Source organism: Gobio gobio (genome assembly GCF_949357685.1).
Source record: "Gobio gobio genome assembly, chromosome: 24".
Taxonomy (NCBI): domain Eukaryota; kingdom Metazoa; phylum Chordata; class Actinopteri; order Cypriniformes; family Gobionidae; genus Gobio; species Gobio gobio.
The window spans coordinates 5,921,560-5,936,156 of NC_137120.1; the positions used below are offsets into that span (position 1 = coordinate 5,921,560).

General features: G+C 44.5%; 2 protein-coding genes across 23 annotated transcripts in view; one reads left to right on the plus strand and one right to left on the minus strand.

Annotated features, from left to right (window-relative positions):
* Positions 1 to 5,083, plus strand: part of LOC307120922 (myosin IXB) — a 71,265-nt gene extending 66,182 nt beyond the window's left edge. For 10 of the 22 annotated variants that reach the window (XM_079808192.1, XM_079808195.1, XM_079808199.1 and 7 more), the window contains 3 exons: positions 579 to 694; positions 788 to 915; positions 1,245 to 5,083. In XM_079808192.1, the coding sequence (XP_079664318.1) occupies positions 579 to 694; positions 788 to 915; positions 1,245 to 1,669 (669 nt within the window). In that variant the 3' untranslated portion in view covers positions 1,670 to 5,083. Of the gene's footprint in view, positions 1 to 578; positions 695 to 787; positions 928 to 1,022; positions 1,085 to 1,244 lie in introns of all 22 variants that reach the window. The other 12 variants (XR_013815894.1, XR_013815895.1, XR_013815896.1 and 9 more) reach the window with 5 other exon arrangements.
* Positions 5,084 to 5,096: 13 nt separating this feature from the next.
* LOC307120925 (myelin-oligodendrocyte glycoprotein) lies at positions 5,097 to 7,535 on the minus strand. The gene is made up of 4 exons (XM_079808202.1): positions 7,392 to 7,535; positions 6,651 to 6,691; positions 5,518 to 5,844; positions 5,097 to 5,368 (listed from the first exon to the last, which is right to left on the minus strand). Exons 1-4 carry the CDS (start codon positions 7,454 to 7,456, stop codon positions 5,241 to 5,243), a joined length of 561 nt encoding a protein of 186 aa, XP_079664328.1. The 5' UTR covers positions 7,457 to 7,535; the 3' UTR covers positions 5,097 to 5,240.
* Positions 7,536 to 14,597: the final 7,062 nt, after the last annotated feature.

Genomic DNA, 14,597 nt, shown 5'->3' on the forward strand with positions numbered 1-14,597 from the left:
TTCTGATGAACAACTTGCAACGAAAAGGAAAAAGGAGAAGGAACGCACAAAGTCCCGAATTTACTCCGGCGGCAGAAGGGCTTCCAATCAGGAAGCATGGAGGGGAGGGAAGGGGAGGAGGAGGGAGGGTCTAGCTAGCACTTCGAACGTCAACAAGAAGTTACTCCACCCAGGATTGCTTAGAGCACCTTAAACTCCTTTCACGTTCATATTTAAAGTGTCCAAGCTTATTTCATCCATTAGATCGAAAGATCTGAAAAGACCCATACATTTACCTGCCCATAGACCCTCCCCAGAAGTGGTCAAAAGTGGACAAAAGAGACAGATTAAAACACCAGGTGTAAAAGGGTATGTCTGCCTCATCTACCAGTGGATCCGATCTACCAAAACGCATCTTAATACAAGGTGTAAACAGGGCCATAGACTAACTGAACGGGAACGGGGGATTTTCTTTCAGGAGTATAGTCCCTTCATTGAATAACCTCCTTTCTGTGTTTCCTTTTATTGTGGCAACGGGGGAAGAATCTTTAATGTCAATCTCATTATCTTGAGTTAAATTTGCTCTGTTTGGACTCTAGATACGGGAGAAGCCAGCTTCCGACCTTTGTGTTGTACCTGAGAACGAGCCCCTGGATTCAGACACGGAGGCTGAGAAAAGCCTGCTGGATCGGATCAAGTCCATCAAGCAAGAAAAGTATGTAGATGTAGAAGAAATCTCATCACAAGTAATCACAGGACCACTTGTATCAGATTGCATCCTAACTCTTGAATGGCGTTTGTCTTCCAGAGAGGACCTCGCCTGCAGGCTGCCTGAACTAGAACAGCCCGGTTCTGACCAGGAGAACCTTGACTCGGAAGCGTCTGTCAGCTCCGAGAGCCTGCTGGACGAGCGAGCAGTCTGTTCGGACACGGAAGGTCAGTATTAAGGTACAGACTCCCTCCGTTTCGGACCAATCTCCTTTTCTCTCCTCTGCAGTAGTCACCCATGTGTGTGGGTCCTGTCCCTGTTGTGTGTAGCGCAGGTCTGGACGGGATGCTCCTGGCGCATTTAAAGAGGGTGGCGGTGCCGTCCACTCTGTAGCAGGTTGTGATCTCTTCTAACCCAAGTGCTTCGGTGTTATGTGCATGGTTGCGGTGACGGAATAAGACACTGCATGTTGTCTTCCTTTGGTGGCATGTCTTGGGTTCTGCATTGGGTTTTTTTCCTGCTTCGGGGGTTGATTGGTTCTGTCTCCCTATTGTAGGACAACCAATGGTAGTGCCAAGATTATCCAAACCAGCTTGCCTTCCTAAGTCTGTCATCCTGGCCCAGGGAGGCAGCACATGGGCTGACGGCCCCTCTCTTCCTTCACTGTCTTCTCCCAGGCTTCAGCTCCAGCGTCGCCACCCTATCATCCCCGGAACGGTCAAACTTCCCCCAGGAGTCCTGTGCCACCCGGCTGTACAGTCCCTCCCTCCCCGAAAAGCGCTGTCGCTCACCCTCATCCAGCGGCGCGAGCAACCCGGGCGCCGCAAAGACAGCATCCAATCCCTCTACATCGCAGCAGGAACAGAGCTCCTCTTCCCGTCCTCAACTGCGGCCTCAGACACCTCCAGCACACAAGAGCTCCAGAACTCCTCCCGACGTTTCTCGGACCCGGACATTGCTTTCGTAAACGACAAGGTTTGAGTTGCAAAGCTGCCTGCTCTCGAAAGAACAGTTTGCCACGGTCATAGTGACTGATAAAGAGAATCGTCTCACCTAGCACTTTTCCATACTAATAATATATTGGATTTTAAGAGACTTTTTTTAAGACTCAGATTTGTGCTGCATACACACATTGACATGTCAATGTTTGTTGCTTGATTTTTTTTTATTTTTTATTACTTTTTAAGCATCAAGAAAAAAACAGTCTTGCACCTTTTTTTATGTCCTTAACGAACAGGAATGATTAATTCAACCATGAGGAATATCGCCTTGATGTTTGGTTCATCTTAATGACTTTTAAGCTTAACGTTCTGCACAAACACTCAATGGACAAGTTTTGACTGGAGGGGGAAGGATGCAGCACTAGCCACTTTCCTCCTGGACCAGAATGTCATAACCGAATGCAATTTTCCAAAATAACTCGGAACTCTTTTTTTTTCTCTCTCTCATTGTGATATGACACTTTGCATCTGCGTGGATGTCTATTCAGAATAGCTTTGTGTAGGACTAAATACAGTTAGTGGCCAAGCCATTGTGTTTAATACTAAAGTAAAGCGTTACGTCTGCTGTTGAATGTGGTCATGATTGAAAAGTATGGAGCGAATGCCGGCTGGATGTCTATGATGTCAATTGTTTTGCGTCACGTGGACCGAATGTGCCTACTAGTGTCGCTGTTTTTGAGTCCTCAGTGATGTTTTTCGCTTTTAATGGAGAAATGAAACTAATTATTTTCTTACAATACAATTTGTACTGGCCGCAAACCTGTGTTTTTTTCATGTGTCTTAATTCTTTGTGGCTTCATTTTTACGGAGACATCACTGACCATTAGGGGTGTGACGAGACCGATAGCTCACGAGAACGAGACGAGAGTTTTACGCAGTATTTTTAAGCATTCCTCAATGACGAAATACATGACTAGAAATATAGTCAGTAGGTGCATTTGAAATCTTTTAACTCATCTTGTAATGAATGTCATTTCAGTTCTACTTTCTGTCAGTAAAAGACAACAATACTCAAGCACTGTAAAGGTTTTGCCACAAACTCAACTGATTGGCTTCTCTCCTGTATGATCGTCTCTTCAGACAGTAGAACCGCACATGATTTATGAGCTTCTACAACTTCTGACCTCCTAACTGAACTCCTTCCCACAAGTTCATAGATATTAAAGGTGCACTATGTAACATTTGTTCAGTAAAATATCCAAAAGCCACTAGGCCAGTGTTATATATTTTGTTCAGTTGAATACTTACAACAGGGTTCCCGCGGGATCTTAAAATGTCTAAAATTCTATTTTTTTTTATTTAAGGCCTAAAAACGTCTTAAAAACACCCAGATTTTCTTAAATTTAATTTATTTAGGTCTAAAAAAAAGGTTTTATCCTCGTTCATTTCCAGAAACACTGGCCGCAGAAAGTTATAAACGTTACACAGTAGCAAAAAAGTATCGAATCGTAGACTACAAAGCGGAGCTCTAGTCTTTGCTACACTGCCCTCAGAACGTTTGTTCGGTGTGTAGTAGTTATTTCTGGGGGATATTGGTGTTGGTACACGTACGCAGTGATAAAACTACAAATCCCGTGACAAATGCAATTACCTGCCCGCAAAATACGTCTACGTTTAATAACGTTGTATTTTGTTGGACAGAATGAGGCAGACATGCTTTGTTTTACATTATTCTATACAGTGATAAAGTCTGCACTCAATCAGCACTGCATACCTTATTATTATGAAAATAGTGAAGGCTTGAAGAACTCAAATCACCATACATGACAGAGGGCGTGGCTGAAGCTTGGTGCTGATGCGACCGTCATAGTGACAACAGCCAATCACACGTCCGCTCTAGGGTTGCATGAACGCAATTGGCTAGCGTCTGCTCTAGGGTATTTGCTAGGGATGCCACAATTCCCAATAAAATATTGAACCGTTCGGTACGGCATTCACGGTTCAATACGCACTTGTGAATAGCGTTTTTTCCGGTTTTGCATTTAATTAATTATTTTTCGACACAATCTATAATTTGCCTCCATCCCGATACTGAACAACGCGACATACATTCACATCACACGTTAGGGGTAGAGTTATACTCACGGAACCCACAATTCAGTTTGGCAACGCATGACGTCACCCATTAAGAGAAAATGAGAAGCATTAACGCCGACACCCGTGTGAATGCAGCGCAAGAGATGGTTACAACTACACAGCCCAGTCTACGATAGCTTCATATTGGGAGATACCCGCATGCGTCAGGGAGCCGCTTTCAAAAAGTGGGGTATTGTAATCCGCACTCGCGTTTACTTTGAATTTCGCGATCGTGTGTACTCTGTGAATAGGGAGTGACGCCGCTTAGCGCGCATTTTACAAGATAAGACGCTTCTGTTGCGCAACGAATCCTCCGCCACGGTCCTGTCGGTCCTCGAACAGCTCGTGTTGGGTGAGCTGATGGAATTGAAGCGACCGTTATCCACCTGAATTAAATAGTTTTTATTTCTATGAAAAGCAAAACAACAGTGGAGGTGTAATGTAGAGGTAGCGGTAGCATTAATATCCCAGCTTCACCCTCGCGCTCCGTCATGGCAATATCATGAGAGACAGCTTTTCGCCTCATCACATTTTAAAGGTCCCGTTTTTTTGAAGCTTTGATTGTGTTGATGTGTTCATGTTTCATGTGTAAAAAAAGAGTATTTTTCACACAATTTACTTATCTGTATACCGCTGTTTTCACTGTCCTCAAAACGGCCTGAGAATTTCCTCGTTCTAGGAAGTCCCTCCTTCAGAAATACGTAACGAGTTCTGATTGTGCCAGCGGTTCCCGTGTTGTGATTCGACAGCAGCTTAGCGCACGTTGCCCGGAAAAGTCACACCTCTTACCATAACGGGGAGATGAACGCGCTCAAACTACTGCCCCTGAAGACCAAACTAAGGTGATTTGACTCCAGGATGAAAATAACAGCGTCTGAACGACATGGCGACAAACGCAACCAAACCGAACCGAACGCAACACTTCCTCTTCTCCACGAGGGAGCAACAAGACCACGCCCCCTTTTTCGCGTATTCTTGTGGGCGGAGGTTAGTCGACAAACTGTTCTACTGACGTAATTAAAGCAGGAAGTACCAGGATGTAGTCCAAACCGGTCGTTCGCTGTAGGCTTTGAAAGGGAACTTCTGTTAATTAAAATATCTCGCTTGGCATTGAACTTTGAGCTTTATAATTTTACAGGTATTATTTATGCTCTAACAGCAACATTACACACTAACTAAAGTTTGAAAAATGGGATCACGAAGAACAGGACCTTTAATCTCGCGAGTTCTCGTCACACCCCTACTGACCATCTATTCCTTCTCTGCCTGTTCTTCATAATCGATAATCCTAATTATCACCTTTCAATAAATGAACACAAAAGTCATTCATTCATTATTTAAAGCAGTGTTTTATTACAAATACCGAGTCAATGTTAAAAATATGTTCAGTTTTAGTAGACATTTTGAATACATTTGCAATGTGTAGTATAAAAAGAAGTACATCATCTATAAACAAACAACACAGAAAGTGTATATCAATGGAACAACATAATGTGCAGAATGAATCCTGATAAAGGAAGTAGGAGGTGCGGAGTCCTTCCCAGGCTTGATCCTGTGCCATGGCTTCTTAATTGATCTGCTCTGTATTCTGTTACTGCTCGTTCTGTGAGGGCAAAAACGTGTACAATTAAACACTTGGAAAACGATTAGTTAGTAGCCTGACACCAAAGTATGTGTACTGTCGGACATACAAAATGTTTGACTATTTAATCCAATTCCAAATGTATAAAGTTAGGAGGTATTACAACACACCTTTGACCAGCAGTTGTGTGCTGTGATAGAGTCTCACGTCTGGGACAAAACAGAGGTAAGTTCCTCTGTCTGAGAGCTGAAGACCGGTGAGTTTGAGAGAGATCTGGCCCTTCTTGAGCTCTTCAAGTAAAACTTCAGCTCTGTTCTTGTACGCTGGCTCTTGTTCATTTACAGAAACCTTTCCATGGATAATATCGTACACATTCCTGGTGTCGTTGTGTCTCCAGTGGGCGGTCAGATGTTTTTCTTCATGAACAATTCTTCTGTGACTGCACTGCAAAACGACTGAGCCTCCTTCAACGCCTTCAACTACCGGATACAGAGAGGCTAGAAAACACAACTTTTATTAGTTAGACATAATCGTTCACTATTATCATACAGTGGGACTCAAAACCATGAAAAATGTTGAAAATCTGGGATTTGTTTCCCTCAAATATTCAATATTATTAGTTATTTCTGAATTTCTACGTACGAAATCAAATGTAGCTCATGTGACTCTTTGTACAGTTTGATTTTCTTCCATTGAAATGCAAAATGCTGTTTTGCAAATAACTTGTAATGGCAAAAAGTATTCAATCATAAAAATGTAGAGTAAAACGTTTCACTAGTGGTTTCAAACCCATATACAACCATTTACATTCAAACAAGTCAAGCCAAGCATTAGAATACTTCTACACAATGGGCCATTTGACTGTATTCTCCATTAAACCACTAGATGGCACAAAACAACCACATTTGATGATGCCAAGCACTTGGCTGATATGGGGTAAGATGAGTCATGTTTTACTGATATGGTCCTCAAGTGCATTGAAAGTATCTAAAGTAATTTCAGGATGTTTGCTATCATTATAAATGGTATATGTGGCTAATAATATATGGCTTCTTACAAAAAAAAGTGCTCCTGTGGCTCAATTTACCCCAGGTATCACAGTAGCACAGTCACTTTTTTGTTCCTTTCGTTTTGTTAATCTGTTAATTAAGTCAAATGTATTTTGCATATGTATTACTTTTATATTGCCCTATAGATTATGATTTTATAAAAACAAATCTGATTTTATTTTTAAAAAACTCCGTAACTCCATTTTGTGACCCAGGCTTGAAAACCTGTGCTCTACAGTATTTACTGTTCTCACCTTTATCTATTAACAGTACCAACAGAGAGAGGAAACAGCATCTGGAAATCAAGAGAGAACATTTTTAATCATGCGGAGCGATGCCAAGTCCATAAAAGTCATTCAAAATATTCTGCCATCATTATCCAAAACAAAACAAGCTTTGATCCTTTTTCAAATGTGCATCATTTGAAAACAACCCCGCCTTCCCACGTGTAGCCCAGCCTTGAGTTGATTGGCTGATCCGTAAGTTAACTGACAGCTGTTTTGTTCAATGGGATGAATGAAATCTTTGTGAAGGTTTGTCTTATTTACAGTTCAGCGACGTGCACATGGTTCCTTAGTTTTCTTTTTTTTAGTTAAATTACAGACAAGTACAAAACAAATATAAGACATTTTGGTAGAGTTCAGAGTATGTAGAACAGACTGACAACAACTAAGATATAGAATGAACATGTAGGCCTCTGAAAAAATAAAAATACTGAAACAAAGTAGCCTATAATATTAGAATTGTTTCATTCAAAAATGTCCCTGCAAATAGTTTTTAAAATATATTAGGACATTGTAAATATAATAATATAATGCTTTCTTTTACAATATTGCACTACATGAATATAAGGGTCATTCTATCCCACATAACTAACTGAAACGTTAATTCAATATCGCAAGCCCTTCCAAGTCTCCCAAGAAGCTACATTGTACGCGGAAAATGACAGACTTGTACAGTATTTAACATCATGCAGTTTAAATCAAAGCTCTTACCGTCGGTAGGTGTTGTGCTGTGTGTGAGGGTTACTCTCAGAATTAGCCGTCGGTGACAGCGTCATGCTGCGTCTCGGATAGCCCTGCAACTAATTTAAAAAACGCGCCTTCTTAAAAAGTGAAAGTCGTGAATGTTTCAACTGCAGGAGGAGGGCGAATTATGGATTTCTATAGAGACAGAGCGTATTTAGGCCCCGCCCACACCGGGGGGGAAAACAATCCAACGCTCTCCATTGACTTTGTATTGCGGGAGGCTGCCTCATTGTCATTTCGGACTTATAACAAAAAACAGAACAATGTCTAAAAGCTGATATGTGACAAGGTGTACAGCAAACAAGCTAAAAAACACAGAAATAAGTTTTTATAAGCTGTCGACCCCAAAAAACGAGCGTTTAAGAAGATAAAAGTGGATACAGGCAATAAGTCGTGAAGCTTCAGCAGGAAGAATGGGTACATTCTGGGATCCTGACACTCAGTATGCCTCAATATGTCTATGTGTGCAGTAAACATTTTGTCACTGTTAAGTCAAATATCCAAATGTCAGTTTTATATATTATATTACTGTCGCTGATTACGTTCCCCTCTAGTCGCCGTAGTTCTCAGTGTAATATGACCCGCGCGCTGTCTCAATGACCTGAATCCACTTTTTTGTACTAAACGCTCGTTTTTTAGGTCAACAGCTTATAAAAACGTCTGGGTTTTGTTTAGCTTGTTTGCTGTACACCTTGTCACATATCAGCTTTTATACATTGTTCAGTTTTTTGTTATAAGTCCGAAATGACAAAGAGGCAGCCTCGCAATGCAAAGTCAATGGAGACGGCTTTGATTTGATTGCCCCCCCCCCTCCCCCGGTGGGCGTGGTCTTCAGATTATGACGCGTGTCGCTCTGTCTCTATGGCGAAAACTACCACACAGTCCAAACGGTCTTTTTCAAAAATAAACAAGGGGGCGGGGCTTTAACGTCAAACATGTAGGCTAATGCTTTGAAAGCATTGAATTTTTTGTAATTTTTTTTCTTTTCTTTTTTTCCTGGCAGCTAATGTTATTATGATAATGTGTAATAGCTCTTGTTTAAAAAAAAAAAAACATTATGGCCAACGATATGTTGAGCCGGGCCCACACACTAAGCATTTACACAGATAAATAAAAGCAAACTGAATGGTTTCACATCAACTAAATAACATTCCTCCTAATACACTCAATCAAACCTATAATTACTTAATTAACACTATTTGCATTAAATAATTTGTAAGGATGTGACCTCACCGTCATAAATGTGTTTGAATGATGATTAGCTTATTTTGAGAAGTTTCTGAATTTCATTTTACTAATTTTTTCTTACAATCATTTTTTTTTTTTGCAATTTCAATGCATGACATTTTTTTTTAAATAATGAATGATTTGAATGCAGTTCAGCACATAATCTACAAATACATCTGTATATTTAAATGTGTGATCTTTTGAACACAAGGACCAAACACAAGTAGTTTTGATTAAAAAAGTATTTTTCTTTAGCCTGACGTCGTCATACTCAATTCTAGTCAGGATTTGAGTCTGATACTGCCTCCTCTGTTGTGCTGTGATTATGGGGCGTGTTTCAACCGAACCAGGAAAGACCTCAATTGGATAGACCTACAACCAATCAGAGCAACGGATCGACGCATAACGTTAGTTGTCAAATGTCAACAGAACTCAACTGCACTGTGTTGCCAAGTCATTGGGTTGAAGCGACCCCAATTATGTGATATTTAGACCCAGGAATGCGAAATTATAACACATATTTTACCCCCCAAATGCCTTTTTTTCCCGGAGATTCCAGACCGAACTGCCCGAGTTAAAATGTTGTGGGCGGGGCTAAACTCGGCTGGCATCCAGGCTAGGTTATTCAGCGGTTGAGCCCAAACACTAAGCATTTACACAGATAAATAAAAGCAAACTGAATGGTTTCACATAAATCAAATAACATGCCTCCTAATACACTCAATCAAACCTATAATTACTTAATTAACACTATATTTGCATTAAATAGGCTAACTTGTAAGGATGTGACGCCTCCCGTGACCCGTCATAAATGTGTTTGAATGATGATTTGCTTTTCTTAGAAGTTTCTGAATTTCGTTTTACAAATTTTTTCTTACAATATATATATAATTTTTTTTTTTTTTAACTAATTTCAATGCATGACATTTAAAATAAATAAATAAATAATATATATATATATATATATATATATATATATATATATATATATATTAGTAATAAAAAATATTAGTTTTAAAACTAATATATTAAACTATATTAGTTTTAAAAAATACAATACAATTGTATATGTATATATATACGCCCGAAGGAGTGACGTGGGGCCGCCCTCCTGTGGGCTCACCACCTGCAGGAGGGAGCGTAAGGGGCCGGTGCATTGTGAATCGGGCAGCAGTCGAGGGCGAGGCCCCCGACGACCCGATCTCTGGACACGGAATCTGGCTTTAGGGACGTGGAATGTCACCTCGTTGGCGGGGAAGGAGCCTGAGCTTGTGCGGGAGGTCGAGAGGTACCGACTAGAGATAGTCGGGCTCACCTCCACGCACAGCTTGGGCTCTGGAACCACACTTCTCGAGAGAGGCTGGACTCTCTAACACTCTGGAGTTGCCCCTGGTGAGAGGCAGAGGGCTGGAGTGGGTTTGCTTATAGCCCCCCAGCTCAGCCGCCATGTGTTGGAGTTCACCCAGGTGAACGAGAGGGTCGCTTCCCTGCGCCTTCGGGTCGGGGATAGGTCTCTCTCTGTCGTTTGTGCCTACGGCCCAAATGGCAGTGCGGAGTACCCGGCCCTCTTGGAGTCTCTGGGAGGGGTGCTGGAAAGTGCTCCGACTGGAGACTCCGTCGTTCTACTGGGGGACTTCAACGCCCATGTGGGCAGTGACAGTGACACCTGGAGGGGCGTGATTGGGAGGAACGGCCCCCCTGATCTGAACCCGAGCGGTGTTCTGTTATTGGATTTCTGTGCTAGCCGCGGTTTGTCCATAACGAACACCATGTTCAAGCATAAGGGTGTCCATCAGTGCACGTGGCACCAGGACACCCTAGGCCGGAGGTCGATGATCGACTTTGTGGTCGTGTCATCAGACCTTCGGCCATACGTCTTGGACACTCGGGTGAAGAGAGGGGCGGAGCTGTCAACTGATCACCACCTGGTGGTGAGTTGGATCCGATGGTGGGGGAGGAAGCTGGACAGACCCGGCAGACCCAAATGTACTGTGAGGGTCTGTTGGGAACGTTTGGCCGAGCCCCCTGTCAGAGAGATCTTCAACTCCCACCTCCGGCAGAACTTCGACCGGATCCCGAGGGAGTCTGGAGATATTGAGTCCGAGTGGACCATGTTCTCCACCTCCATTGTCGCTTCGGCCGCTCGGAGCTGTGGCCGTAAGGTCTCCGGTGCCTGTCGAGGCGGCAATCCCCGAACCCGGTGGTGGACACCGGAAGTAAGGGATGCCGTCAAGCTGAAGAAGGAGTCCTATCGGGCCTGGATGGCTTGTGGGACTCCGGAGGCAGCTGACCGGTACCGGCAGGCCAAGCGGACTGCAGCCCGGGTAGTCGTGGAGGCAAAAAATCGGGCCTGGGAGGAGTTTGGTGAGGCCATGGAGAAAGACTATCCGTCGGCCTCGAAGAGATTCTGGCAAACCGTTCGACGCCTTAGGAGGGGGAAGCAGTGCCCTACCAACACTGTTTACAGTGGAGATGGGCACCTGTTGACCTCAACTGGGGATATCGTCGGGCGGTGGAAGGAATACTTTGAGGATCTCCTCAATCCCACCGACATGTCTTCCGTGGAGGAAGCAGTGGCTGGTGGACTCGTCCATCACCCGGGCTGAAGTCATCGAGGTGGTTAAAAAGCTCCTCGGTGGCAAGGCACCGGGGTTGGATGAGATCCGCCCTGAGTACCTCAAGTCTCTGGATGTTGTGGGGCTGTCTTGGCTGACACGCCTCTGTCACATCGCATGGCGGTCGGGAACAGTACCTCTGGACTGGCAGACCGGGGTGGTGGTCCCTCTTTTCAAGAAGGGGGACCGGAGAGTGTGTTCCAACTATAGGGGCATCACACTTCTCAGCCTCCCCGGGAAAGTCTATGCCAGGGTACTGGAGAGGAGAATTCGGCCGATAGTGGAACCTCGGATTCAGGAGGAACAGTGTGGTTTTCGTCCCGGTCATGGAACACTGGACCAGCTCTATACCCTTTCCGGGGTGCTGGGGGGTTCATGGGAGTTTGCCCAACCAGTCCACATGTGTTTTGTGGATTTGGAGAAGGCATTCGACTGTGTTCCCCGTGGCATTCTGTGGGGGGTGCTCTGGGAGTATGGGGTCGGCGGCCCCCTGCTTAGGGCTGTTAAGTCCCTGTACAACCAGAGCAGGAGCTTGGTCCGCATTGCCGGCAGTAAGTCAGACCTGTTCCCGGTGCATGTTGGACTCCGGCAGGGCTGCCCTTTGTCACCGGTTCCTGTCATAATTTTTATGGACAGAATTTCTAGGCGCAGCCAAGGGCCGGAGAGTGTCTGGTTTGGGAACCACACGATTTCGTCACTGCTTTTTGCGGATGATGTTGTCGTGTTGGCTTCCTCGAGCCAGGACCTTCAGCGTGCACTGGGACGGTTTGCGGCCGAGTGTGAAGCGGCTGGGATGAGAATCAGCACCTCCAAGTCCGAGGCCATGGTTCTCAGTCGGAAAAGGGTGGCTTGCCTGCTTCAGGTGGGTGGAGAGTTCCTGCCTCAAGTGGAGGAGTTCAGGTATCTTGGGGTCTTGTTCACGAGTGAGGGAAGGATGGAACGGGAGATTGACAGACGGATCGGTGCAGCTTCTGCAGTAATGCGGTCGATGTACCGGTCTGTCGTGGTAAAGAAGGAGCTGAGCTGCAAGGCAAAGCTCTCGATTTACTGGTCAATCTACGTTCCTACCCTCACCTATGGTCATGAGCTGTGGGTCATGACCGAAAGGACAAGATCCCGGATACAGGCGGCCGAAATGAGCTTTCTCCGTAGGGTGGCTGGGCGCTCCCTTAGAGATAGGGTGAGGAGCTCGGTCACTCGGGAGGAACTCGGAGTAGAGCCTCTGCTCCTCCACATCGAGAGGAGCCAGCTGAGGTGGCTCGGGCATCTATTTCGGGTGCCTCCTGGACGCTTCCCAGGGAGGTGTTCCAGGCACGTCCCACCGGGAGGAGGCCCCGGGGAAGACCTAGGACATGCTGGAGGGACTATGTCTCCCGGCTGGCCTGGGAACGCCTCGGGGTTCCCCCGGAAGAGCTGGAGGAAGTGGCTAGAGAGAGGGAAGTCTGGGCGTCTCTGCTTAGACTGTTGCCCCCGCAACCCGGCCCCGGATAAGCGGAAGATGATGGATGGATGGTATATATATATATACAGGGAGTGCAGAATTATTAGGCACGTTGATTTTCTGATCATATTTTTTTTCCAGGCACATTTGACCAATTCCAAACTACAGTAATCCTAATAACTACTATTGATTTAGTATTTAATAATGTATAAGTGATATATAATTGTTCATGAAGGCTGGAAATGAAAATCACCTTATATTCAGGTGTGCAGAATTATTAGGCATGTTTTCTTTTACAGATAAATTGAGCCAAAAAAGAGATTTAACTCAGACTGAAAAGTCAAAAGGTATTAAATGCCCATGAGAAGGATGCAATACTAATGCAATACTAGACATTGCAGTTAAGGCATGACCATTGGACAGTGAAATGCTCGTTGGGTCAGCAGGATCTGACAAAAACAGGTGGTGAAGTAAAGACACCTGTTAACTGCAAAAGAATTAAGGTGAAGAATTAAGGGTGAAACCATCAGGAACCCTTTAGTCTCCAGCGCCACCATTTTCCAAAGCTGCAACCTACCTGGAGTCTCCAGAAGTGCAAGGTGTCAGGATCTCAGAGACTTCAGTTAGGTAAAGAATCCTAAAAAATGATCCCCACTAGATAAGAATCACAAGCTGAAGTGTTGTAAAATACATGAAGAAGTTTTTTTTATAGGCTTTATGGACAGATAGGTTGAGAGTGACTCTTGAAGGACCAGCACCACATCCTCTAGTACCACTGTTTGAAGAATTCATCTTCCAGAATCTGGCAGTACGTTTTGGGAGTTCATTTTAGTCCATCCTGAAGTCCGTTTTGCAGAGATGGACTAAAAATGAACTCCCAAAACGTACTGCCAGATTCTAAAAATAAAGTAATCTACGATGTCCTGCAAGCCCGTTGTATCACAAAATTACAATTCAATTACAATTCTTTATCGATTGACTTGCGGTTAGTGAAGGCGGGATAGGCGGAATCGCACTGAATGACAAAAGAAGTGCTCTCTCGCGTGCGCACGCTCTCTCTCTGTCGCACGCGTGATCAGTTCCCTTTCGAACGGTCAGTTCGTACTGCGTCTTAAGACGCTGTATGGGTAGGTTCTCCTACTCTCGAATATACTGAAATAATTGTAAAACCACGCAGTGCTACTGCCCAGTCAAAACATTGTCGAGACATCTCGCACGCTATTGGCTGGCCAGTTGGAACTGCATGAACCAATGGCAGAACAGCGCAATCTGAGCGAACCAATGGGCACAAAGCCTGCGAAGCTGAGTGCAAGAGCCCGCGAAAGGGGCATATAAAATACGCTGTAACTGTCAAAAACGTCAGATTAATCTCCTTCAGCGACGATCTATGGTCCTCGCTGATAAACTCGAACTACACCACCTTCACCGTGAATTGATGAGCCTGCAGCGGAATAGCGAGCTAGCCAGACCGGACGTCCTGCGAGAGTCAGCGGCCTGCTGTATTTCAGCGCGCTCAAATCGCCAGCGATCCCGTGAGCTGTCACGCCTTTCCCCTGCTCTCTTTGGTGAAACACTACGGTGTATCCTTTCTGTACAATACTGAGAAAAACATATCACTTGTGTGCAGTACTTACCTGCACTAGGAGGATAACCACGACGGGTGCGTGATCGATCTGCACGGGCAAGGCCCACACGGACGCTGCTCTCGCTGCGAGGGTATGCCCATTTCTAGTAATTCTAGTGCCTGAATAGTAAAATACACGCGCATACAGATGTCAAAATGTCCATCGTGTGGAGTTATTAGTTATGAGTTATCAGGCTTAAGTGTACGTAAACAGGTGGGCAATAACCATAACTGGATATGTGTCAGAATATAACGGTGTAAGGTTG

Bases quoted from the DNA above. Each gene is read 5' to 3' on its own strand.
- LOC307120925 (XM_079808202.1), bottom strand. From the start codon at position 7,456: ATGACGCTGTCACCGACGGCTAATTCTGAGAGTAACCCTCACACACAG. The intron at 5,845-6,650 runs GTGAGAACAGTA...TGTGTTTTCTAG, and splicing joins GGTACTGTTAATAGATAAAG to CCTCTCTGTATCCGGTAGTT. The intron at 5,369-5,517 runs GTGTGTTGTAAT...TTGCCCTCACAG, and splicing joins CACACAACTGCTGGTCAAAG to AACGAGCAGTAACAGAATAC.